The sequence below is a fragment of the Parasteatoda tepidariorum genome, chromosome 8 (assembly GCF_982258835.1).
Source record: "Parasteatoda tepidariorum strain Cologne lab strain chromosome 8, Ptep-v5.0, whole genome shotgun sequence".
NCBI lineage: Eukaryota > Metazoa > Arthropoda > Arachnida > Araneae > Theridiidae > Parasteatoda > Parasteatoda tepidariorum.
The window spans coordinates 16,356,918-16,381,884 of NC_141762.1; the positions used below are offsets into that span (position 1 = coordinate 16,356,918).

Genomic DNA, 24,967 nt, shown 5'->3' on the forward strand with positions numbered 1-24,967 from the left:
AAAATTTTATTAAATACATTTCAAAAAAAGATTACATATCTTTGAGAAAATCTATAAAAAATAAACCACATATCTTTGAGAAAATAACAATCATAAAAAATAAACCACTCAAATTTCTTACAAAACTATAGATTTTAAATGTCTTTAATGATAATGGAATTAAAAAAAATGGTTGAAAAAAATTGTCACAAATTTTTTGATAAAAATAATAATTAATATAAAATACACTTACGTGGAACACATAGAAAAGATGGATTTCCGATGAAGTATGGCAAACAAACACAATTTCCTGTATTTTCATCACATCTAGATCCAACACCACAATTAACACCTTGACAACGTTCTAGCAGAAGTAAAAAAAAAAAAAAAATGGTGTAAATTTACGTATGGTAAAATTTGTTCTCTTGATAGTTCATAACAGAAGAGCTACTTAAACTTACCAACACAAGCACCATTACTACACATTTGAGAAGATCCACAAGGTCTTGAGGCTGAGCAGCCTCGTGATTCTAATAAAAAAGAATTGGTTTCTATGAGAACAGTGCATAATAATCATTAATTTACAATTAGCTGCAGTCTTTCTTAAATAAAGACCTATCACAACAAATATGACAAATACATTCTAAAATATGAAAATGAAAGTTATAAATTGAAATACAGAAATTTTGTTAACTTGATAATTTTAGTAATAGAGAGCTTGCAAAAAAACATTATATTGTATAATAAAAAAGATTACACAAAAATGAACTTTTACAATTAGAAATTCATTATCTCTTTATAAAACTAATGTGGCAGAGCTAAAATAGGATCAAATATTGTCACTTCATTGAACTCCAAAATGTTGAATGCATGATTTTCGGCAATATGCATAACAATATTTAAACTCACAGAACTAAGAAAATATGTTCTAAGTTAAGGAGAAAAGTTTAAAGAATCAAGTACTTACTAAACTTTTAAAAACTTGTCCATTGCAACGGTAAAAAACTGATTAAGTCCATGAATATATTCTAATAACGGCTAGTTAAATATTGTTAATTTTAGCCTAAGATAACACAGATTATTTTAAAACAATTTAACTGATGTCATTAACTCTAGAATAAAAGATAAGTATATGAATAAAAATTCTTTATTTAGGTTTTAAAAGTTTAGCTTAAGTTACTTTTTTTAATACATATGAAGTGCTTTGGTAATACAATGATGAGCTACAATTTCAAATTGTTTTGGAAAACATTTTTGGAAAAAAAACCTCTCCATTTCAATTCAGGCAAGATGTATTGTGGTGATATTTAAAGAAAATTCTAGAAATTTTTTTACGACACATATAAAAAGATACTGAGGAGCAGCTTGAAGTAAAAATTTCACATTTAGAGAAAACATGACATTTAGTGTTGATTGCCGCTCATAATCTATATATTTATGAAACAGTATATTATTTACATTTTAACTGTATAAGCACACATTGCTGATACTTGGGCAGTTTAGGAGTTTAAACCTGATTGTACTGAAACCTGATTTGTTAAAAAAATAGATGAAAAAGAAGGAAGGATTTTAAAGAACAACTTTCAGTAACTTTTGGTGAACTGAGAAACAAACCAAAAGACATTTAGTAAATTAAATAATCAAAATAATCGTACAGGAATATTTTTAAAAATGTTACCTGCTTGACATCCCCCTCCAGCCCAGGGATTTCCTGAAAATCCCTGCAGGCAGTGGCAAACTCCTTGGTTGTTCGAATTTACTATGCAATGTGCGTTCATGCCACACCAAACTCCAGCGCATGCTATAATAAATAACGCAATGTTATTATTCAAAATAATCAATTACAGAGTTTTTGTGAGAAAAAAAAATTTATAATCTTGTTTGTTAAAAATTAATATTAAATTCATAAATTTAATTTTAATTTATTATAACCCATGCTATAATAAACTATGCAATGTTATAGTTCAAACTAATAAATTACAGAGTTTTTGTCAGAAATAGTTTTACGATCTTGTTTGTTAAAAACTAATATTAAATTTATAAATGATAAATCATTCTAAAACTGCCAATATTTCAATTATAACTATATATTAGACCAATTTAAAAACCTTACTGTAATTTAGAAGAAATTATATGAAATAAAAATAGATATGTATCTCAAACTGAAAATAAATAAATATTTCTTACGAGATAGACATCCTTTTTCCAGATCGTTTGGATTTCCTGAATACCCAGGTCTGCACCTGCATACAGCCTTATGTTCATCTCCGTAGCAATCTGCATTTGGACCACACCATGCAGTAGCACAAGGATCTAATCACAAAAACAAAAACATGTAGAAACAACACAATTTTTCTTGTAGAATATGAATTACATTTAAAAAATTCATCATAAATTCAGTTAAAAGTATTAAAAAATTTAAAAACTGAAATTGAAAAATAAAATTTGAAATTTGACCAATGTAATTATTTACTAAAGAGTATATTTATATAGCAGAAAAAAATGCAAATTCAATTATTATTAAAACACACATGACCTTTTAACAAAAGAAAAAAACTGAGATAACATACCGACACATGCTCCACCTCTTGCATCACAAACAGCATTTCGAGGACACTGTCTATCAGATGAACATCCAGTTGCCCCACGACCTAAAATAATTTTCATATTTAATTTTAAAGTTAACCTGAAAAACTACATTAAACAGTAAGTAATTATTGAATTTAATTTTAAAGTGAAACTTCAATTTCCTTAGACCAGCAATAGTTATTATATTTAATCTTAAAATAAAGCTCGAACTAAATCTATTGTTAAAGAAAGAGAGCAAAAGCATATTTTCTGTGTGTTGAAATCAAATGAATGAGACAGTTAATATTAGCTACTATTATGCCAAGATAGGACCATGTCCAATATCGATAATTAAATATTTTAACATATTGACCATACATTTAATCACAAATGAATTTTTAATGGATTAAGATTTAAAAAAATAAAATAAGAACAAGTAAAATACTAAAAATGACATATTGAAAGAATTTTAAAGAAACTTTAACTGAAAATAATGAAGTTAAAAAGACATTTCAGAATACAGAAATAATAAAAGCAATGTAAGAAATAAAAATAAAGAGTTACTTACATCCTCCTTTATAAGCATCTCCTGAAGTTCCAGGAGGACATTCACATTGGTAACCTCCAATGATGTTAATACAAGTTGCACCTACTGAACAAGGGCCATTTGGATCCATAGGTAAATCTGCAGTGCATTCATTAATATCTAATAAAAGGAAAATTAAATTAATTATTTTTCATAGATTCTTGTTTGGTAAATTTACCTCCAATCAAATATAAAATGTATTTTTTATAAAAAAAAAATTTACCTTGACAAGCATTGTTTGGATCTCCAGTACAACCCGGTATGCAAGCACATTTTGGTCCTTTTGGTGAAAGTTCACATGTTGCATATTGTCCACATGAATACCACTCGCATGGATCTGAAAGGTTATTTTGAATTGAAAGAGTTTTAATAAATGGTTTAACTTACAAAAATCAAATATTTTTAGAAAATAGGTACATAATATAAAAAAGAAATATTTGCTATTACTTTCTACATAATTATATCTGACTGATTTCAAATTTTTAATACAAAAGAGGTAACTTAAAGGTAAATGAGACAAAATAAAAAGGTATTTAAGGTTTTTTTTTTTGTTATGGTACAAATTTTGAATCAATTTATGTAATAAAAGTAAAATTGTAATGTTGAAATGAAAATTAAGCATACTTTGCGCTTTATAAACTAAAAATAACAATTTACAAAAATGAATCTACTATAGACTCGGCTCTATAAATAAGAATTTTAAATGACAGAGGAACACAAAATAAACAAGACGCAACAAGAAAAAAAAAGTTAAACCAATAGGTTTCTCTTTTTCTATTGGTTAACAACTTTTTCCCTTATAGGTACTTGTTGGTCTCCAGTTCTCTTTTGTCATTCTGTGTTTTGATACCTAGGGAGGTTATAGAACCAAAACTATAGTAGGTCTCTGTTCACCCTGTTTAGCTTTATTGCAATGCTTAAGGTGAAACTATTTAAACTTTAAAATAATATTGATTTGATAAACTCTATTATTTGTTTAGTGCCAATTATGAAATAAAAAAACATAGTAAGATACTTAGATCTAATATTAGTCGCTGAAGTAAATGTAGATAAACCATTAAATATTTTATCATTTCATGAAATAAATAATATTGAATTCATTAATTTTAACACTGCTCAGAGTAAGCATCAATTTATATTTTATAGAATTCAAAGGTGAATTGTTGTAAATACATTTTTAAGTAAACATTGATTTTCAAAGGAATTATTACTTTTCTTAAAAGAAAATTAACAAAGAATAAAGTGAAAATTAATGAAGCTTTAAAAATAAATACAATATTTACGTTTGCATTGTTGTCCTTCAAGTATGTATGGTGCTAAGCATTGGCATTGTCCTTTTACACACTCCATATTTTGTGGGCAGCTATTAGCACCTCTACATTCAATAGCTATAATAAAAATAAATCTATGAATAAAAAAATTCTTCAATGTTTTGACTTAAAAAAGAAAATGGAAAAATTGTGTTATAGAATGCATTAGTTTGTCAACTTTTTTCGAATGATAAATAGTAAAATGGCAAAATAAAATAAAGAGTCAGTAAAACAGTTTTATTCAAAAATGAATTTATGAAAAGCACAGAAACTTCTTACCGATTCTACTACAGGCCTGCCTTGGGTTTCCTGTATAACCTGATAAGCAGAGGCATTGATAAGCTCCAGGCAAATTAACACACTCCGCGTAGGCACCACACAAAGACCAATCTTTAATCTCGGTGCATTCATCAATATCTGTAAAAATGATAATAAATTTAATAGCCCACAAAAATTAATAATTATTTTAAAAAATTGCATTTAAAAAAGTGTGGCTTCTAAGCTTAATAATATCTACTTTTAATAATGTGATAGATAAAAATATATCAGTTTGAAAATTCTAAATTTTATAATGAAATCAGTAATAACTGTACAGTTAGGTAATATAATCTAAATAAAGAGCAGCAGAAATAAAAACGACATTACACACCTCTGCAAAAACCAGTAGCATCCATTGTGTATCCTCTAGGACAAATACAGAATCCATATCCATTTCCTGTGTACACACATTCTTGATTCTCAGGACATGGACTAGTAGTGGAACAGTTTCGGCTAACCACTAAATGGAAAATATCAGCCTTTAAAACATGATTGAATACAATTTGAAGATAAAATAACATGTATTATTCTGATATATATATATATATATATATATATATATATATATATATATATATTTCTCAATTTTGTGTACTATTTGTTAGCAAAAACATTAATTATAAAAAAAAACAAATATATATTTTCTGAAAAGTTTCGAACAATTTCAGCCTATTTTATTTATGTTTAACTTATTACTGACTGTGATGTGCTTCTTTCAATTCATATTATTGAATTTACTTTTAAATTATAAAGGAAAAATTTATATTATGCTAAAGAAGATTTTATTGAATATTTCACAATTGCAAGTTTATTTGTTTATTTACTTCTTTTCTAATTAATTCAGCACAATTTCGTACAACCCGAGATTTGAAAAAAAATTAATTTCTTTTATTCATTGAGAAATTGAGTGTGAATGTTATTTGATATTAAATACGTTAAGCAGGAAAAAAAATGAGATAGCGGTAGGAAACTGGATGTATATATATTTTTCTAAAATTTTTTATGCATTGTCACAAAATAATAAATAGTACAAAAAGATTCTATTAATCCTTATTTATTATCTTAAAAAAATGCAGAATATTAAAAAAAAAATTAAACTCCTATTTGCTTTAACTCCCTTAGTTTTCACTAATTTGATACAATAAAAAAATCCTTTATAAGAATCAAAGCAATATTTATAGTATATAACAATAGACAATTATAAATACACTGATTTATCAACTTTATAAAAACAAACATGGAAAAAAACTTACTTATACAATATTCTCCATCTTGCACAAATGGAGCTTTACATCCACAATGGCTTCCCTGGCTTCCATCATCCAAACAAATAGTGTTGCCAGGACATTCATTGTCTCGTTTACATACTAACACTAAAATAAATGGCAAAAAATTAAAATAATAATAATAAAAAAAAGAACAGACCAATTTTGCAACCAATACGTTTGAAAAGATTGTTCAGATTTTAATAAATATATTTTCACAAAACTGATTTTTGAAACTTAAGATTGCAGCTTAGTAACACATACATTCTGGATAACAGGCACTGTATGGATTCCCAATATGACCTGGAGGACAACGACATATGTAGCTGCCTTCCATGTTCAAACAGAAAGCTTGCTGACCACATGGAGATTTATCCCGTACTTCAGCACATTCATTAATATCTGAAATAAATGAATCAAAAAATTGAGATTAAAAACAAAATTTTTATGCATGTTTATTAGACAAACATTTCAATGTAACAATTATTGCACAAAGAATTGTAAAAAAATATTGTTAAATAAGTGAATTTAAAAAAATTATAAGTATAATAGCAGTCACAGATTTTTTTATTGAATTGTAAAATTATATTCATTAATATTTCAAAAAATTTAAAGTTATACATTTAATAACTGATGAATATGCAATTTAGAAAATTTAAACATAGGGCGTGTGGTTACTAAAAAAATTTGTTAATTAATCAATTAATGCTTCCGATTATATCTATCTTACAGATTTAATGAATATTATGTCAGTTTATCTGTTGAACTTAATACACTTTCAACGGGAAAAACCTGATACAACTGAGTTGTTTAGAAATGCTTGAAATTTTCCCCTCATCATTATTATGTAGGTGATATAAGTAAGAAAATATGTTACAATATCATATTATTTACTTTAAATATAAAAAGAGATGGCACAAAATGATTTATTTAGCACTATTTGAAATTAACCAATATTAAAAATATGAAATATACCTCGGCATTTAGCTGTACTTGGATCTCTTGTATAACCTCGTCTACAGACACATTGAGGATTTTTACTACCAACACATTCCTCTTTTGGTGCACATGGTCTTGTTTCAGAGCAGGCAAGATTTGTTTTGCCTAAAAATGTATGTTTATTAGGGAATTTGTAATGTGATTTAATAAGAATTTGTAATGTGATTTAAATTTGTAATCCAATTGTCTATTATTTTATAAATATTTCAATAGAGATATAGTAAATAACAATGTATGCACGTAAATTGTTAAGATAAATATTTATTGCTGTTATTTTTCAACAATATTCGAGTAAAAGTATACTCAATGTGAGAGTAACTTGCATTTAAGAAAATATTACTATTTGTTTAGGCTCAGAAAGTTCTAACACTAAATAGTTTAAATAATTAAATTCGTGCTGGAGACACAGAAAAAAAATGAGTTTCTTTCCCCAAATAAAATAATGTTATTGTAAAAATTTTTTTATAGAAGACAGAGATGGCAAAAGGAAAATAAACTAAGTATGTTATACTCAGATTAAAATAAATAAGTGATCAACTTTACATCCTTTTTTGAGAACTTATGTAACAATTTTTCTGTCTCTAAAGCAGACAGGGGTTGATCAAAATAACGGAAACCCTCATAGACAAATTTTACGCAAGCAATATTTCTTATGTTTTGGAAGATTTTACATGACACAACACACTTTGAAAGGTCATGCTTAAAGTTTTTAGAAATGGTGTCAATTTTACTTATGCAAAGTTTGGATTGACAAAAATGAGCATTGAAAGTTAATAAACTTTTCTAAAAGACACCATTTCAATTCGACTGAATTTAATTATTCCAAAATTATCCCATCCAATTTTCTGTTACTATAACACATCCAATTTTAAGGAAAGGTTTTACATTGTGTGAATTTTCGATTTGAATATAACTCAAAAAGTTGCAATCAGATATTGTTGAGAATTCATAGATTTAATAGTTTATTGAACATACGTAATTAACAACGTAGTTAACAATGTACTTGCTGGAAATGTCGAGGATTGCCTTAATAAACAATTCATTGACCCAACTGAAGGACTACCTGGTGTTTATTTCCATCAACATCTTTCATCACAAGTTAACAAGAAGCTGGATCACCCGGAATTACTTAAGCAACTTGCTTTAGAGGTTATTAATACCATCCCCAAACAATCAATACTGGTGTACACAGACGGAAGCAAGACGGAAACATCATCATCTGGCAGTGGTGTCTACATCAAATCAAGTAATGTCTCCCTCAACATCTCCAAAAGGAATCCTGATTTCTGCTCGGTGTTTAGAAGTGAACTCATTGCTATTGATACTGCCCTGGATTCTCTTCTAACACTACAGGATCAAAATAACATCTGGATCCTCACTGACAGCCTCAGCTCCATACAATACTTAACGCATTGGAGGAAGGTGAGAGACAAAACAGGTGCTTCAATCCTACAAAAAATTAAAATCCTCTCACGATTGCGTGAAGTCCACCTCCAATGGATCCCTTCTCACGTTGGGGTTCTGGGCAATGACATCGCCGACACTCTGGCTAAGGAGGGGACGAAAGAAAATCTGATAAGTCCAAATTCCCTCACCTTCATGGAGCTGGCATCAAAAAAGAAAAAAGAAGACCTCGCTTCCTGGCTCGTACCCCCCAAACATCACTGGTACCAGAGCACCAGTCCAGGAGGTGCACTCAACATTCGGTGCAACCGCAAGGACCAGACTGCACTTACCAGGCTTATCAGCGGCCACCTTAAGTCCCTTTCTTTTGAGGGTAGTATTAAAATCTACCCTAACTGCCCCAGGTGCCACAACATGCAGGCTTCCCCCCAACATATACTGGACTGTCTAGGTCTGGACAAAAGGGACATTCTTAATAACACACTTATGGTGGCCGACTTCCTCCGGGTGATGAATTTCATGGACATAGTTTAGCCCTGCTAATTTTGGGGATAAGGAAGAAGAAGAAGAAGAATAGTTTATTAGAGCTTAATTATAATTTTTATAACTCCATGTTTTTTATTGAATTTAAAAATTCAATTTTGTAGTTACGTAATTAGGAAACAAAAAATTTCACATTATAATAATAGATTGATCAAAATCAATCTCGATCTTCCTGAGATATCATAGATAATTTTGCAACAAACTTGCATGCTTCCTACAGAGTTAGCACTGGCAGATAAAAACCAGGGACAGAATGGCATGAAGAGCCCGTTATAAAACAAATGCAATCAATAATGGTATTAGAAAAAATTATGAACCACTTACCACCAATCTCAATACAGCCTCTGTAAGGATCTCCACTGAAACCATGAGGACACACACATTCATATGAGCCAGGGCTGTTTCTACAAACAGCATTTGATCCACAAACACGAGCTCCACTTCCGCACTCATCAATATCTATTCATGCAAAATAATTTATCAGCATTTAGTACACGTTTGAAAGGATTGAGTAATTAAAGTTTCATATTTCATTTTCCACAATTGTATTTTTAAGGTTATTTAAGAAAATTTAATTTATGAAATAATATTTTTACCTATACATCCCGGTAAGCTGTTGCTGCGACCGGTGTACCCAGGTGAGCAAACACATACAGGTTCTTTATGCAAATCTAGTTGGCAGGTAGCATGGTCTCCACAGAAAATATCATCACATGGATCTAAAAATTGTTTTAAATTAATATATTTATAAATAAACTATTTGTTATTATGTGAAGATTTCAAAGATTTATAATAGAAATTCAAAGAAAAGTGCATTTTTTTCATGAAAAATTATTTTTAATCCTACAAAAAAAAAAAAAAAAACTTACATAATGACTTATCAACATTTTTTATTAATTCAAGTAAAAAGAAATAGAAATTTTTAAAGAAACATTAATAAATAGCTACAGGTTGATAGCTGCTACAGTTGGTATATGTATTAACATTATTCATTAGGCAATTACCTAGATACATCTCTTTTAACTGAAATAAATGCTTGAAAAACAACTTCCTGATATTTATATAGTTTCTAGAGCTGATTTATTTTAAGCTCACTAAATTTCACAAAACATGTTCTTTCATTAAAGTTTTTAAATGTTCTCAAATAACGAGTAATTTAAATATTCCTGGACAGTTAAAAAATTAAATTGTGAAAATATTGTCAGGAGTCACTTATATAGATGGCTATACAATCTTTTGTAATGGCTGATTTATGAATTAAAAAAGTTTATGTGTTCCAAATAAATTTTTATAAAATTACAATAACACAAAAACAAGAATTTAAAAAAAAAAACCTAAAACTTACGTCTACAATCTTCTCCAAAGTATGGGTCCGGGCAATGACATTGACTTCGACTGCAAACAGAATTTCCTCTACACGAGGCATCGTCTCTGCACTGCACAACAGCAGTACCTACAAATAAACAATCAACCCATTAACATAAATGATAATAAACATATTATTTGAGATTCTACAAAAAAGTGAAAAAATTAGAAAAAACATGTCTAAAGACTCATGTTAATTCACTTTTAAATTGTAATCAAGTTAATAAAAGTATTGAGAGGACTCATTACCACAGGGGAAACTTTTCAGTGCAAATTCTGTTTAATTTCTATTCACATATTAAAATTTAAATTCTTAGAGAAAAATGAATTTAGAAATACTTAAGAGTAGGCCATGAAATTTCAAATGTTGTAAAAAAGCTTTTCAAAATATCACAATGTAAACAAACTATTGGAGAAATTTCCCATAATGTAATTCGAAGTTATCCTGTCACAATTTGTTTGCATTTCGATAATTTGAAAAGTTTTTTTCAGAGTTTGGCTTACTCTAGGCATGTCGGAGTTCACTTTTTCTAAAAAATGAGTTTTCAACTTACATATGAATGAAAGAGAATTTGCTGTGAAGGGTTTCTCCCATATTATAGCGCCTTTTTCAGTTACTTTATTAAAAATAAAGTCCAAAATTAACATTTTTCTAAAACCTTCAATGATTGTTTTAAGGTCAATAAAAATTTGTTAAGGGCAAAATGTGTAACTTAAATTACATTTAAAGTTATAAAAAGGTAAAGGAAAAATTTTCATACTTTCAAGAAATAAAAAAAAGGAGTTCTTACAATAAAAATTAGCAATTAAGGGAGACACTTTATAAAAATTTATCAAAATATCAGTGCACTATAGAGTAAAATATTTCAGTTGGAGTATCTTACGAAATTAGAACATTTTACATACATCGCACAGATGGATCTCCTGATGTTCCTGGTGGACATCTACATTCAAAACTACCAGGCCTGTTGGTACAAATAGCTGATATTCCACATTTTCCATTTGGCCCAAATGCCTGAGAGCACTCATTGATGTCTGCAAATTTATATATTGAATCAATAACTTTTCAAAACAAATAAAGCTTTCAAAAGCAAAAGAAATAGTTTTTGATCAACATAATAAATATCAAATAATGAAGTAAAACATAATTAACAAAACTCAAATCATAACATAAAAATAAGTAAGCAAAGAAATAAATACTACGTTAGTAAAAAATTTTTAAAAAAAAGTTTAATTAATCAACTTTTAAAAATAAATATGAACCAGAATACTAATAAAAATATTAATAAATGGGATTAAAATAAAAACTGTTCTCTTATATAAATGAAAAGTCATAAATAAATCTTAACTTTCGAAGAGAGAGAAAAGATTTATTCACCTTGGCATTTAACTCTTCCATTGCCTGAAAATCCAGCTGGGCAAGTGCAAGTGAAGCTGCCCAAAGTGTTTGCACAAGTTGCTCCCTCTCCACATTGACCACTTGGTCCAAAACGCCGGTCACATTCATTAATGTCTGAAAAAATTTGATTTTTTTTATACGTTATGAACAAAGAAGTAAAAGTAAAATAGAATGCAAAAAAAAAAAATCACTTAATTCTGAGCCGTTAAAATATATTTACCTTCACAGTATCTAAATGGATCTCCTGTAAAACCAGGAGGACAATAACAATGATAACTGCCTGGTACATTTCCACAAATAGCTCCTTGTCCGCATAAACCAGATGGCCCATGAGCATTATCACATTCATTAATATCTAATAAAAATAGAATATTTATAAAAAATTTTAATAAAGAATTTGATTTGATAATAATATAATACGTAGCAAGTGATACCATATATATTATGTTTTAAAATAAAGTTTAAAAATGAACAATTTGAAACATAAATGACACATATGTAATGAAAAAATCAAAGCTATATTTAATGATTATAAGACTTAATTATTTATTAAAGAGCATTCTTAAGTATAACAATCAGATGTTATGTAAACTCCTTAGGTTTGTAAATTTTCAGTCATACTAACATATCCTCTAAAAATTTATTAACTTTTATTTAATGATGAATTAAAATATTACTTATATCTCATACTACATACATACTAACAATACAGAAATTAATAATGGCTTTATATTATTATGTTTATCATACTAAATAAAAGCTTTTTCTTTAATTCTTCAGAAATACTTTTATTTTCTATTAAATTAAGCTCATAAATGCGTAAAAACTCCTGCAAGATTCTCATTAAAAAAGAATAAACTAACAAATAAGTAAAAACATTTTAGCCTTATTGCCAATTTTTTTTAAAATTATTAAACACTATATTCTTATGTTAATCTTTAAAAAAATGCATTATCAATAAAAAAATATATACATATATATATATAATGCTCCCTCCTAAGGTAAGGAAAGTTGAATTATTCAATAATTAGGCTTACATATGTTTTTCAATTAATGCATTATGACTTTACATTTTTTTAATGCTTATTATGTAAGAGATAACAATACTTAATTAATTTTATGTTTAAGAATCTTATAATCTATTACATACCTTGACAACCAGCAGCAATATTCTGAGGATCAAAAGTGTATCCTAAGTTACAAATACAGGCAGCTTCTTTTCCGCTCACTTGGCATGTAGCATGCTCACCGCAATCAACATCAGAACAAGGTGCTAAAAACAAACCAGAATATTAATATATAAATTTAAAAACAAACAAACAATGAAAACTTTTTCCATTTATTAAAATTGTATGAACATCAATAAGTATAAAGAAGAAAATATAGAGTTTTATTACTTTCCAAAAAATAACAGTTAACTGTTATTAATTCAAACTTGAATGCATAGAACTAACAGAAATTCATAGTGTTAAAAAATAACTATTAACAATGTAAATTTGAAATAAATGAAATCAAAATGTTTAGCACAAATTTGAATTTATCATAAAATCTATATTTAATTGAAAAAATTTGTCCTTGTTAATTGACTTACATCTAGTTTGTTTATTTTTGGCCAAAAAGTTTCTAATTGTTTATGGTTTTTGTTTTTAATGTAAATTGAAAGAGTGTAATAAACAGTATTGCATATTCTATAGCCAATTCTTGGGTGTCTCAGGCATTTCATAGGCTTTTAACTTATTGTTTTACTTTATTCCATTTTTAATGTTTTTTCTTTAATGATTTTATGTTACTCATTAATTGTCATTCATCTTTTCTACTGGGGCTTGATTCTATGCTTTCAAGGGGTTTTTTTATCACTATCAACTTTTTAATATTTCTTTTTATCGGTTTTACTTGCATTTTTCCATTACGATGTAATCTCAGTAATTTTAACTCTTTTTGTGTTCGATTTTAATACATTGTGTTTTTATTGTGTTTGATTTTACTACTATGGTCTTTGGTTAAAAAATGTGATTTTACTACTATGGTTAAAAAATGTCTTTTGACTGTCTGTTTGCCCCTTTGGGTGTTTATGTAACTTTTTTTTCTAATTATTGTACAATTTCTGTTTGACGTAAACCCTACACAAATAGGGTGGGTCGTGTCAATATTCAATAGCCAAGTCATCTTACATTTTTATGTTTTCGTCTATTCACCTGAGAATATTCATATTTTTTTTCAGGTTAAGGTTATTTTTTTCTAATTTATGTTTCATGTACATGTTCAATATTCAATACTGTAACTATGCAGTTTTAAATATTCATCTCAGGAACAATAAGCTTATGATTATTTAGAGGTATGTACTTCTCCATTAAAAAAATGGAAGTGTTTTTCAACTTTGGAGGAAGGTGACACGTTGCATCATAATTGCAACTAAATTGTTATGTCCACCATGCAAAACAGTACACTAGACATTGGAAAAATTTTCTAAATTCCATTACACATCAAAATTTGAATAAATAATTGGGATTCATGAAAAATTTCAGGGAAATTTTTGTTCATTCGAATTGGCCAAGTCAAAGTATTCCTAAGAAAAGAGTTTATGGCATTGACATTTCAGTTGGTAATTCAATATATAAAAACTTGCTTGAAACTTACATCTACAAGCTACCTTTGCATCCCCTATTAAATTATCTGGACACACGCACTGATAACTTCCATCACTGTTAATACATTTAGCATTGGTACCACAAGGGAATCGTCCAAACAGACATTCATTTATATCTGAAAAAACATACAAATAAGTAGCAGTTAAAAATCAAAGCTTACTAATTTTTGTTTCAAATAAGTCATTCCTATAAAAATAAATGATTCCTAAAGATGAACATACCTCTACAGTGACTTTCTGAGGCAGATGATATTTTTTCATATCCTTGCCTACATTCACATTTATAGTTGCCAATGATATTCTTACAAACAGCATTACGGCCACAAATATTTGGTGTTCGGCATTCATCAATATCTGAAAGCAAAAATTAAAGCATTTAAAATTTTTTCCATACCTTAGATTTTTTATAGACTGCTTACAAAATTGATAAAATTTTATGAATTAAAATGCTGTCCTTAAGTTAAAAAAAGTAAAATTAATGTTTAAGAATTCAATGCGTGCTTATTAAAGGTGATTACTAATATTATATAAATATTAATGTTTCAATCAACCTCAAAAACATTTTTAAAATTATATTTTATGAATTTTTAAGGGAGGACTGCTGAACCAAATTAATCGAGTGGCAGAAAATATTATAATTAATGTATTACATAACAATGGCATTTTGCTTGCTAAAAAAAGTATGGTAACAATATAGTTAAAGTATTGTGGGCAATAAAATTAATTAAAAAAAATTTGAAGAGAGGGAGAGTATGATATGTCAAAAAATGCAAATAATAGTAAGTCAATCATAAAAAAAAAAATATTTATCTTATAATAGAAAGATTGGATTCAAAACATAAAGCTCATCATTTATAACAAAAAAAGATTTAAGCATGTTCACTTTGTATAGTATTTAATATATATATATTCAATAAATAAAAAATACCCACCAACACATTCACTTCCTGAGACTTGAAAGCCAGATTTACATTGGCATCTATTACGAAGACATTGGGCATTATCTGTGCAGTCATAATTTCCTTGACAATGGACATCAACTTTAACTGTAATGAAAAAATGTGATTAAAAATAATGACATTACATAATACTACATTACATACATTTACATAATAAATAAATCTTACTTAATTTCCCTTATGCTTAATGTGGTTACAAAAATTAAATTTTTTTCATTAAAAAAATGAAAAGTTCACATGTACATTTTATAGCTGTAATTGCTACAATTTGATCACAAACTGGCAGACATAGAGAAAGATGAATTTTTAATTTCACTATAGAGATGAGTAAGTTTAAATTATTTGATTAGTATTATTTTATTAATTTCAATTTCAATCTATCATCTGAAACTGATGTTTTTCTATATTCAAAAGAGTTATAGTACCTCTTGAGCATCCTTCTCTTGCATTTCCATCATAGCCTTCAAAACATTTACATTCAAAGTTGCCTGGAAGATTTCTACATATGGCATTGTCTGCACATGGGTTTTGTAAGCATTCATCAATATCTATAAAAAATTATATCATTTGTAGAAAAAATAATGAACACATTTGAAAAAATATAACTGAAAAAACAAAGATATGTATGAAGAAAGTAAAGATATGTAGTAGTAAGAAGCAGAATAAAACCTGTTTATTTTCCCTTATTTTGAGATAAAAAATAATAATATGAAATCATTTATAACCAAATTTGATCATTTCTAGAATTTACTTAATCTAAAGCTTTACTTTTAAATGAAAATGGTAGTTGTATTCTAAACATACTAACAAGATGAAAAATGTAACTCAAAACAACACTTTCATTCTTTATCACATTTAATTTTTACATATCTTCCTAGAAAACTCTTTTTTTAAAAAAAATGATGAGTTCTCTTTAAGATCTGTAAATATTAAGGAATAAGATTTGAAATATTAAAACATTAGGCACATATATAAATGCAATAAATAATTTATAGTGTTTTAATATTGATTACATTAGTGTATTTGCCTAAAATATTAAAAAAAAATATCATAAAATTTCAGCACATTAAATGCCAAAATATGATAAATTATAATTAAAATTCTATTAAAAAATTAAAAATTGTAAAAGTAATTTAGAAATTTAATAATAAGTTGTATTTCTTACAGAGCTTCAGTTGAATACCTTAATAGTACAAATTTCTTGAAATGTAAACACTTAAAATTGTAACTTTCATAATTTTAATTTAGAGATATTAAGTGATTTTTAATGATTTAAAATGTTCTTTTAAGATACCTGAACATCCTTGAATAGGATTTCCAGTATATCCTTCAAGGCAGCTACATGTATAAGAACCTATATTATTGAAACATTGAGCATTTCTGCCGCAAGCACCTGGTCGCAGACATTCATCTTCATCTATATAATAAAAATATCATATTTACTCATTTTTTGCTTAAAATTAACAATAAAACATTGAAAAATTCAAATATTTTTAATATAATGAATACAAACCATGGCATCCAGCTGATAGATACGGATCCCCAGTATGACCCACTTTACATCGGCATGTATAACTTCCGGGCGTGTTGGTACATTCTGCATTGACACTGCATGCATGAGGGCATTCATTAATATCTGAGAAAAAAACAAATTATTAGAATATTTCATACATATTAAAATAAAGCATTCATAACATACATTCAAACAAATTTACTATTCATATACTTCAAACAGTTTATAAAACATTGTTCAATATAAAAACGAAAGCAATTTAAAGTACTGTAACATTATAAATAAATTGATTTAGATAAGAATAACTTAAATTGCAGACATAGAACTGCGAAAACAAAAGCTTAAAGTGGTGTATGAATTAGATTTATTTATTTTTAAAATGAGTAACACATTTTTGAAGAGCTTACCTTTATTTCATAAAAGAATACTTAATAGAAAAAAGCTTCAATAATATTTTGACTAATATGAAGTTAAAATTTCATCGTTAATTTCACAATCAATAGGAAACAAATTTGAATTGAAATTTGAATTTCCCTGTTTATTTAGATTATTGGCTATGAAATTAATTCTAAAGTTTTATACTAAAGTAAAGTTTGCTTATAGCTTACTAAACAAAATTAAATTCTCGATATTGGTACATTCCTACTAGCACAATGAAAGAGTGATCTGCATCTGCGTACATGGGAAGTTGTTTATTATTATTAAAATTGAGCATTCTCACTGCATGTGATTCGAATGGGCGATCGTGCCTTAATATAATATACGCATGCGCCAGCAGTTCATCGTACATGCAGTTTCTAAACGTTCACAAGCGCGTCAAGCGCAAGGGTTTGCAGCGTGAACGGTCCTTAAGTAGTTTTCATCCAGTCAAATTTTAATAATTTTGATTTTATTGCGGTATGATAAAGTGGCTCCTTCCACAATCCAAAGCAAATATTGAATGTATTTAAAAGTTTAGTTTTATGACCATTTGTAGTTTTACTTTAAAAATCTCTCAGTTAGGTATTGAAATTAAAATTAAGTTAAGTATTAAATTTTAAGTTCGATAAATAACAGGAATTTGCTTGAAATAAATTTACATAAGCAGAACACAAAAATATCCCACGGTCAGTTTACAACACATTTTTCTTTTAAATAATGAAGTATTTTTCCAGATTTGTAGTGATTCAGAGACTAGCATAAGAAACAAAGCAATCGATTTATATTCTCCTATTAATAATTAACAAATAATTTAATATATTTTTAGATTATTTCACTGATAAAAGGAGCAGTTTAAAGATATTACTTACCAACACAACCTGCTGTTGGGTTGCCTGTATAACCTTCAGGACATTGGCAATAATATCCTCCAACGGTATTGACACACTGCGCACCTTTCCCACATGGTGGTTTAGGACCCCAGCATTCATCCACGTCAACACATCCAGCTTCAGGTGTAGGATTACCTTGATATCCTCTAGGGCAACTGCAAGTAAATCCCCCTTTTGTGTTAGTGCACTGAGCTCCAGATCCACAAGGGTTTCGTCGACATTCATCCAAATCTGTGAAGGAAATTACAAGACTTTTAATTTTCTGAGGAATTAAAACACATAATTTTGTTTTTGAAACTACAATTTAATAAATTTCATAAATAAACTAATTAGTTTTTTTGTTGTTGTTGTTCTTATTGAGAATTTAGTTTCTCTCGTAAGAGACCCTTACTATTGCTGAAACAAAATCATATACGACTATATTGCACGGTTAGGATAGTAAAATTGTTTAAAAAATCTAGCAATTGCAACGTGGCCACTAAACCACAATTAAATGTACCACAATTAAATAAACCACAGTTAAATGTAGCACTAAACCACAATTAAATGTTTTTTTTTTCAATGACGAAGATACTTTTTTCATCCCTTTAAAAGAAATTCCAGTAATATTTTGCTTTTAGCATTTAAAACAATTACATTATAGATCATATTTAATAAGTAATTCAGTTTCTAAAATACAAGTGTCATTGTTGTACTTACCGTAACATTCTCTAAAAGGATCACCGTCATATCCTAGCGGGCAATAACATTTATAACTTCCAGGTATGTTTTCGCAGTGAGCTCCTTGACCACAAGCATGGGGATCCAAACATTCATCGATATCTTTGAAGAATAACATTAATTATTGTCATTGATCATTAAGGAATCGTAATTCTACATGAAATTAAATTTTATATACAGTTGTAATTCTATATATAAATGTATAGTATAATTCTAAAATAAAAATTCGACCTCTTATGTATTTAATTTGTTTCTGAATGCAATTTATAAATCTGGGATAATGAAAGTATTAAATAATTCCTCAAAAAATTCCTTGTTGTATACTAAAGTTTGAAATTACTAACCACTGGTAAATGTGATGGGAAAAAGAGACGTTTTTTTATTTGTTTTGAAATAAAATTTCTATAAATATGAAATATTATTTGAATGTTAAAATAATTTATTTACCGATTTCTTGTAATCGTATCTGTCGTAAATTTTGAAAAATTATAGCCACTTTAATTTTTGACGTTTAATTAATTTTAAGTACAAATTTCAAGAGGTCATGCACTACATTCACATAAATTAAATATTTTAAATAATAAGTAAAGGAATTTAAATTTTTTTTTACTTATGTATATCGACTGTGTTCAATTTCGCTCCCGTGAATAAAACGAGTGACTAACTTTTAAATTCTTGAACATTAATCATCTTCCCGCAGTTCAAGCGTCCAGTAAAAACTTTTTTTTTTATATAATCATAATATTTCTCTGTTCTTCGCGTCATTGTTTACTCTTAACTTCTAATTTATTCGTGGAAGAACAACTATATTCGTAGAGTTCGTTTTATATAAGAAATATTTACCTGTGCATGAAACTGTAGCGTTTCCTGTATATCCAGGTCCACACTTGCACACATAATGTCCGGGTAAATTGCAACACTCGGCATTTTCAACACAAATTGCAGCCAATGATGGAATTTCACATTCGTTGATATCTGTGGAACGAAATATTATTAAAATATTGTAAATGCACTGAAATATTTACTTCATACTACGACAAACTTGCTTTACTATCTTGCATTTTATTTTTTGATGGCTATAAATAAATAAAACCCAACTCTCTTCATATATACAAAAAACAAATATTTCTTTCCATTATAATTAGCAATAATTTTATTTATAATAACTTAGCTATAACTTTTAATAACTGCAGCATATTTAACTGCATTATTTATTTAAATGTCCAAAAAAATAATGTCTTGTTACAAGTGAATGTAGCCTTTTTTTCAGGTTTGCATGCTTGTAATAAAAATGGTGTTTGTGGAAAAAAAGGCTGCTCTGTAAGCATTGATTTTGCCACATATTTTCAGAAATCTTGTTGAAAAGAAGTTATTATTGTCTATTGTTAATATTGTCTAATAACTCTTTTTTATACGGTAAAATATTTGGTGGACTGGTAGAACGTTTATAACTTCGTTTTTATAAGGAAAGTTTGGATACTAAAAATTATGCTAATGATGGTCACTAGAAAGTAATGTACTGTGCTAATGAGGGGCCATTCAAATATTACGTAAGCATGTTTTTGATATTTTTTGATTTTTCTCCCCACCTTCCTTAGCAAAAATAAGCAGATGATAAAACCCCTCCCATGCTTACGCAAGAAAATCGTAGTACCTTTATGTTTTTTGCTTTAAATTTGACTTTTACTGTAGTGATATAATTTTAAAAATTTTAAGAATAAATACATATAAACAATGTAACTTCGTATAAAACAAAATTTAAGTTCTAAAATTTATTTTATTAAATTTTGTAACTTCTTGAACAATTTATTTTCCAATTCTTTCAATCCCCAAATTTATGAAATTTTTTTTTAAATTTGAAATTTTTAGCAGCATAATTTTTGTTTCAAATTTTGGTGTTATACTTTTCACATTAAAAAAATTAAATAAAATAAATTTTGATGTCTTTCGTAAGCACTGTTCATACTTCCCTTCCCCCCGTCAGAAAGTAAGCAAATCACATTTCCCATTACTCTTTATGCTCTTACGTAATATTTGAACGACCTCAAATAAAGCTTCATTCCTGATCCTAATAATGTATATTAATGTTGATGAATAGAGAACACTGAGAATATAACAAACCTACGGTTTAATTAACCCTTAGCAGCAATCTACAGGTCAAAATAACCTGGGTACGCGATTAGGTGGATAGTTATTAGGGATTACAACGAAATATAAATTTTGCTTACAAATGTTACCTTTAAAATCGAGAAATAAGATTTAGCTAGAACGTAAAAAATAATTAACAAGTTATTCGAGGTAATAAATCCGTATCATTATTTAGTTCAAGTTGGCAACAGACCCAATGCAGATCAAAATGAAGAATCCCTCAGGTGAAACATCAAGCGAGGTTGTTAGAACTGATGTAAAAGCTGCAAGCAACGGAACATTAAATATTCTGCAGCAGGCACTTTCACCAATTTTCCTGAGGAAGATATGATATGGAAAACAGATTTAAACATCCCTTGGGGAGTAACAGCATGCCAAAAAAGGAATCTAAACTTCAAGTCGTGCTGTTTTTAACTGGTTCTTTGACAGCGAAACCGGATTATTTGACATTACGATCCTGGGTCCCTTTTTCTTTTGGTATGCATGCATCATCATCACGGTACCCTTTCTCTTGTTTATAAAGATCCACATTTTCGAACCATTAAAGAGAAGACGGGAATCTAAATGAACTGGTGTCTCTCGCGAAAGTAGTTTCAAAGCGACCTTCAAGCAAAACGTGTCAAGTGTTACATTTCTGATAACGAGAAATTTGGAAATAGCGCATCAGGTTGATTTTTTGAAGGGCGATATAAATATAACAAAAATCAAAATTTTCAATGTTTTAAAATGCTTAAATTTTTTTTGTCTGAAGCATATATGAAATTCTCAATAAGTAGTTAAAAATTATTTTTTCCCCTTTCATATTCAAAAATTTGTCAATAATTGGTTTTTCAAAAGTAAGTAAATTTCAATGTTATATAACCGCTTCTCTTATGTCTAAATAACTGAAATAAGTGCAAATGTGAGAAAACTATATTTTGGTAGATTTTACTTTTTACCCAAAAAAAGACACCGGTGTTTCATATTGCATTTTATAATTAAAATGTTAAGCATAATATTTTTTTCTTATTTTGACCTAAATCAATACAAAGTAATGAAAAGTATGAGTAATATATTTAATAAAAATTCTTCGTCAAAGGGTTAAAGAAGAACTTTCATTCAATTCATGATTTAGTAAAATATAAAAGATAGTTTTTTTTCCTTGGAAGAAATAAGTGTATATTATAATCCTTTTTATCCATTATCCAAGTTTTTTAAGATTTGAAAAAAGCAAAGTACACGTAATATTTTTTAAAAATTTTTACGTATTAATTAATTACATAAATTAAATTTTTACGTGCTATTAAATTTTCCATGAATTTTTAAAGCTGATATTAGTCGAATCAGAAACACATTCAATAAACGTCTGAGTCACACTCAGAGTACGGACAAAATAAAATGCTAGAGTGATAGGTAATTATTTGTAAAATAAATGTAAAAACAAATTTTTGAAATCTCTCAATGAATGCTGATATCAATCAAATCAGAAATACATTAACACATTCATTAAACAGTTGAATTCAAATCAGAATATGGACAGAATTAAGTAACAAGTTTTTTGTTAAACTAATATGCTAAATACCAACTGTCAAAATTATCTAAAATAAGAAAATAACAATTTAAAAAAAGAAATCCATTTATTCCATGATCCAAAAATCAGATTGGAATAAGAAATCGGTCAGTTTATTGAAGAAAAATATCACACATATTTTTTTCTTAAACTCTTAATTAAGAAGGTAGCAGCTACACCTTGAATAAGCAAAGGCGACAAGGGAGAAAAAAAAGAAAGAAGAGATATTATTTCTTTTCTAGTTAAAATAAACTCTTGAAGAAAAGTCATTGCAACAATCGCAATAATAATTCCCCTCGAAGATACAAGAATACCTACACATTATTATTTCATTCCCCAACCAGTTTACTTGCATGTAGACCAAGGTCCTGCATTTTCAAAGAGGTCATGCACACACAAACTCTTTTTCTACCTGTGCAAGGGTACTTGTTTACCTCAAAAGGTGTGAATGTGGCGAAGAGGCCAGAGCGGGCCAATTTGAAGCAACAAAAGATCTATTCACGTAAAAAGCGCATTTGTTTCGCTATTTGGAGAGATGTATATGAATGAGGAAGAGCATGGCAAGGAAGTTTGAGGCTATTTTAATTTTTATAGCTTGAAGTTCAGTGGTTCTTGACCAGTTTTCCGTTGAACCACGCTCTGGCGCTCCGTGGAATTAATAATTATTTCGAAATCATATCAGCAAAAAATAAATAAATAAATAAAATGAAAATATGGCTTACATAATCATCCTGTACAAATATTTTAAAGGAATATTTAGGGTTGTGGACAGAGAGCTTTTATTAATCTCTAGTACCCGACCTTCAACCTCGCTTGAACAAAGTATATATAATTAATGATTAGTTGTAAGTTAGCAAAGAAAGTACCACGCCACAAATGTTTTTTTTTTTCTTCTTTTTTTTCTGACTAAAAAATTTTTTTTGTAAAGTCTTTCAAATGAAAATAATAAGAAAAAAAAATTAAAAAAAAAAAAAGACGAAGATTAAAAAATTGAGAATAAGAAGAGAAGGCATTTTCGTAACGCAAATGTTTTTAAACGCAAAAATATTGCATATTTGTTCTTTTTTTTCTCTTTTTATCACTCTCACTCTTTACTTTAAAAAAACTGAAAAATATTTTTATGATAATTTGTATAATCGATAAGTAAGTACATCTTATAGAATTATATTTCTATTGACTTTGAAGGGCTTAGTACTCGAATTAGATTGAACTTTTTGGATTATTGATTTGGTTAGTTTTTATCAATTTTTTAGAATAAATCTAAGTACAGTTAGCAACCTTTCATAAATGTAAAAGAGCACAGTTCATAAATGTAAAAGAGCACAGTTCATAAATGTAAAAGAGCACAGTTCATAGATGCAAAAGTATTGTATATTTGGCTTTTTTTTTCTTCGCCTTTATCACACATTCATTTTTTCTTTTCTTTTTTTAAAAAAAAAAGATTATTATGATAATTTTTATATTTGAAATAGTTAGTTTACCTTAGAATTTTATTTTTATCGAGATTGAGAGAACTCAAATTTAAATGGACGTTTTTGGATCACTAAACTGGGTAGTTTTTATCCATTTTTTCAGAACAAAGTTCGGTACATTTAACGAGCAATAATTTTTTCTTAAATGCAAACAGCATATTAAACTTACCATGGCATTCGAATCCATCTCCTTCATAACCAGGAAAACAAGAACAATAAAAGCTTCCCATAGTATTCGTACAGTGTGAAAACACATCGCAAGGTCGGTATTTACATTCGTTTTCATCTGAAACAAAATAATTATTTCATTTTATTACAATCCCGACAAAAGTAAATTGTAAAATATTTAAGCTTTAAACGAAATAATTTAATTTAGCGATAATCCTAATTTAGTAATTGTAAATATGATTTTGTGTGAATAGAAAATAATATAATTTGATGGTGTATGAACACAAGGGTATAGTTTCCCCCTTTTTTAATTTAGTATTCACGATCAATTTTTAGATTCTAAAAATGAATTATTAGTTCACAGGAATTGATTTTCGACATAAATTGGATTCACTGCCTTAACTACAGAGTCAATTTGAATTTTTCAAATAATTAATGCAAAAATATTAGGGTTAATGATAAATAAATGGAATAAGATTAATTAGTTAAAGGTATATTTGTTGATAATTCATAAAATGATATATTTTCAGATATATTTGTTATTTTTCTCCAAAATTGCAGATCCCTCTAATGCTCTGAAACAAAAAATAATTTCACATGAAAGGTTAAAAACGTTTTAACGTCTATTGATCTTGTATCTTCAGAACATAGGAAGTTATTTTACTATTAATTTAAGGCATTGAAAAAATGGAAAAAAGGGCAAAAATGAAACAATTTTAATTATTGTGCTCAATTTCAATTACTG

General features: G+C 27.8%; 1 protein-coding gene across 2 annotated transcripts in view; it reads right to left on the reverse strand.

Annotated features, from left to right (window-relative positions):
• Positions 1 to 24,967, reverse strand: part of LOC107454206 (uncharacterized) — a 173,750-nt gene that overhangs the window by 61,910 nt on the left and 86,873 nt on the right. Inside the window, exons 5-34 of one of the 2 annotated variants that reach the window (XM_087149893.1) lie at positions 24,224 to 24,340; positions 19,729 to 19,860; positions 18,865 to 18,987; positions 18,145 to 18,396; positions 16,856 to 16,978; positions 16,637 to 16,759; positions 15,768 to 15,890; positions 15,316 to 15,429; positions 14,606 to 14,737; positions 14,374 to 14,499; positions 12,887 to 13,009; positions 11,957 to 12,091; positions 11,716 to 11,850; positions 11,244 to 11,372; positions 10,318 to 10,425; positions 9,569 to 9,691; positions 9,297 to 9,431; positions 7,002 to 7,130; positions 6,291 to 6,428; positions 6,015 to 6,134; positions 5,093 to 5,221; positions 4,723 to 4,860; positions 4,417 to 4,521; positions 3,357 to 3,470; positions 3,116 to 3,253; positions 2,550 to 2,630; positions 2,167 to 2,292; positions 1,658 to 1,780; positions 441 to 509; positions 233 to 343 (exon numbers count right to left, since the gene is read on the reverse strand). In XM_087149893.1, the coding sequence (XP_087006019.1) occupies positions 233 to 343; positions 441 to 509; positions 1,658 to 1,780; positions 2,167 to 2,292; positions 2,550 to 2,630; positions 3,116 to 3,253; positions 3,357 to 3,470; positions 4,417 to 4,521; positions 4,723 to 4,860; positions 5,093 to 5,221; positions 6,015 to 6,134; positions 6,291 to 6,428; positions 7,002 to 7,130; positions 9,297 to 9,431; positions 9,569 to 9,691; positions 10,318 to 10,425; positions 11,244 to 11,372; positions 11,716 to 11,850; positions 11,957 to 12,091; positions 12,887 to 13,009; positions 14,374 to 14,499; positions 14,606 to 14,737; positions 15,316 to 15,429; positions 15,768 to 15,890; positions 16,637 to 16,759; positions 16,856 to 16,978; positions 18,145 to 18,396; positions 18,865 to 18,987; positions 19,729 to 19,860; positions 24,224 to 24,340 (3,774 nt within the window). Of the gene's footprint in view, positions 1 to 232; positions 344 to 440; positions 510 to 1,657; positions 1,781 to 2,166; positions 2,293 to 2,549; positions 2,631 to 3,115; positions 3,254 to 3,356; positions 3,471 to 4,416; positions 4,522 to 4,722; positions 4,861 to 5,092; positions 5,222 to 6,014; positions 6,135 to 6,290; positions 6,429 to 7,001; positions 7,131 to 9,296; positions 9,432 to 9,568; positions 9,692 to 10,317; positions 10,426 to 11,243; positions 11,373 to 11,715; positions 11,851 to 11,956; positions 12,092 to 12,886; positions 13,010 to 14,373; positions 14,500 to 14,605; positions 14,738 to 15,315; positions 15,430 to 15,767; positions 15,891 to 16,636; positions 16,760 to 16,855; positions 16,979 to 17,262; positions 17,414 to 18,144; positions 18,397 to 18,864; positions 18,988 to 19,728; positions 19,861 to 24,223; positions 24,341 to 24,967 lie in introns of those variants that run through there. The other variant, XM_087149894.1, reaches the window with a different exon arrangement.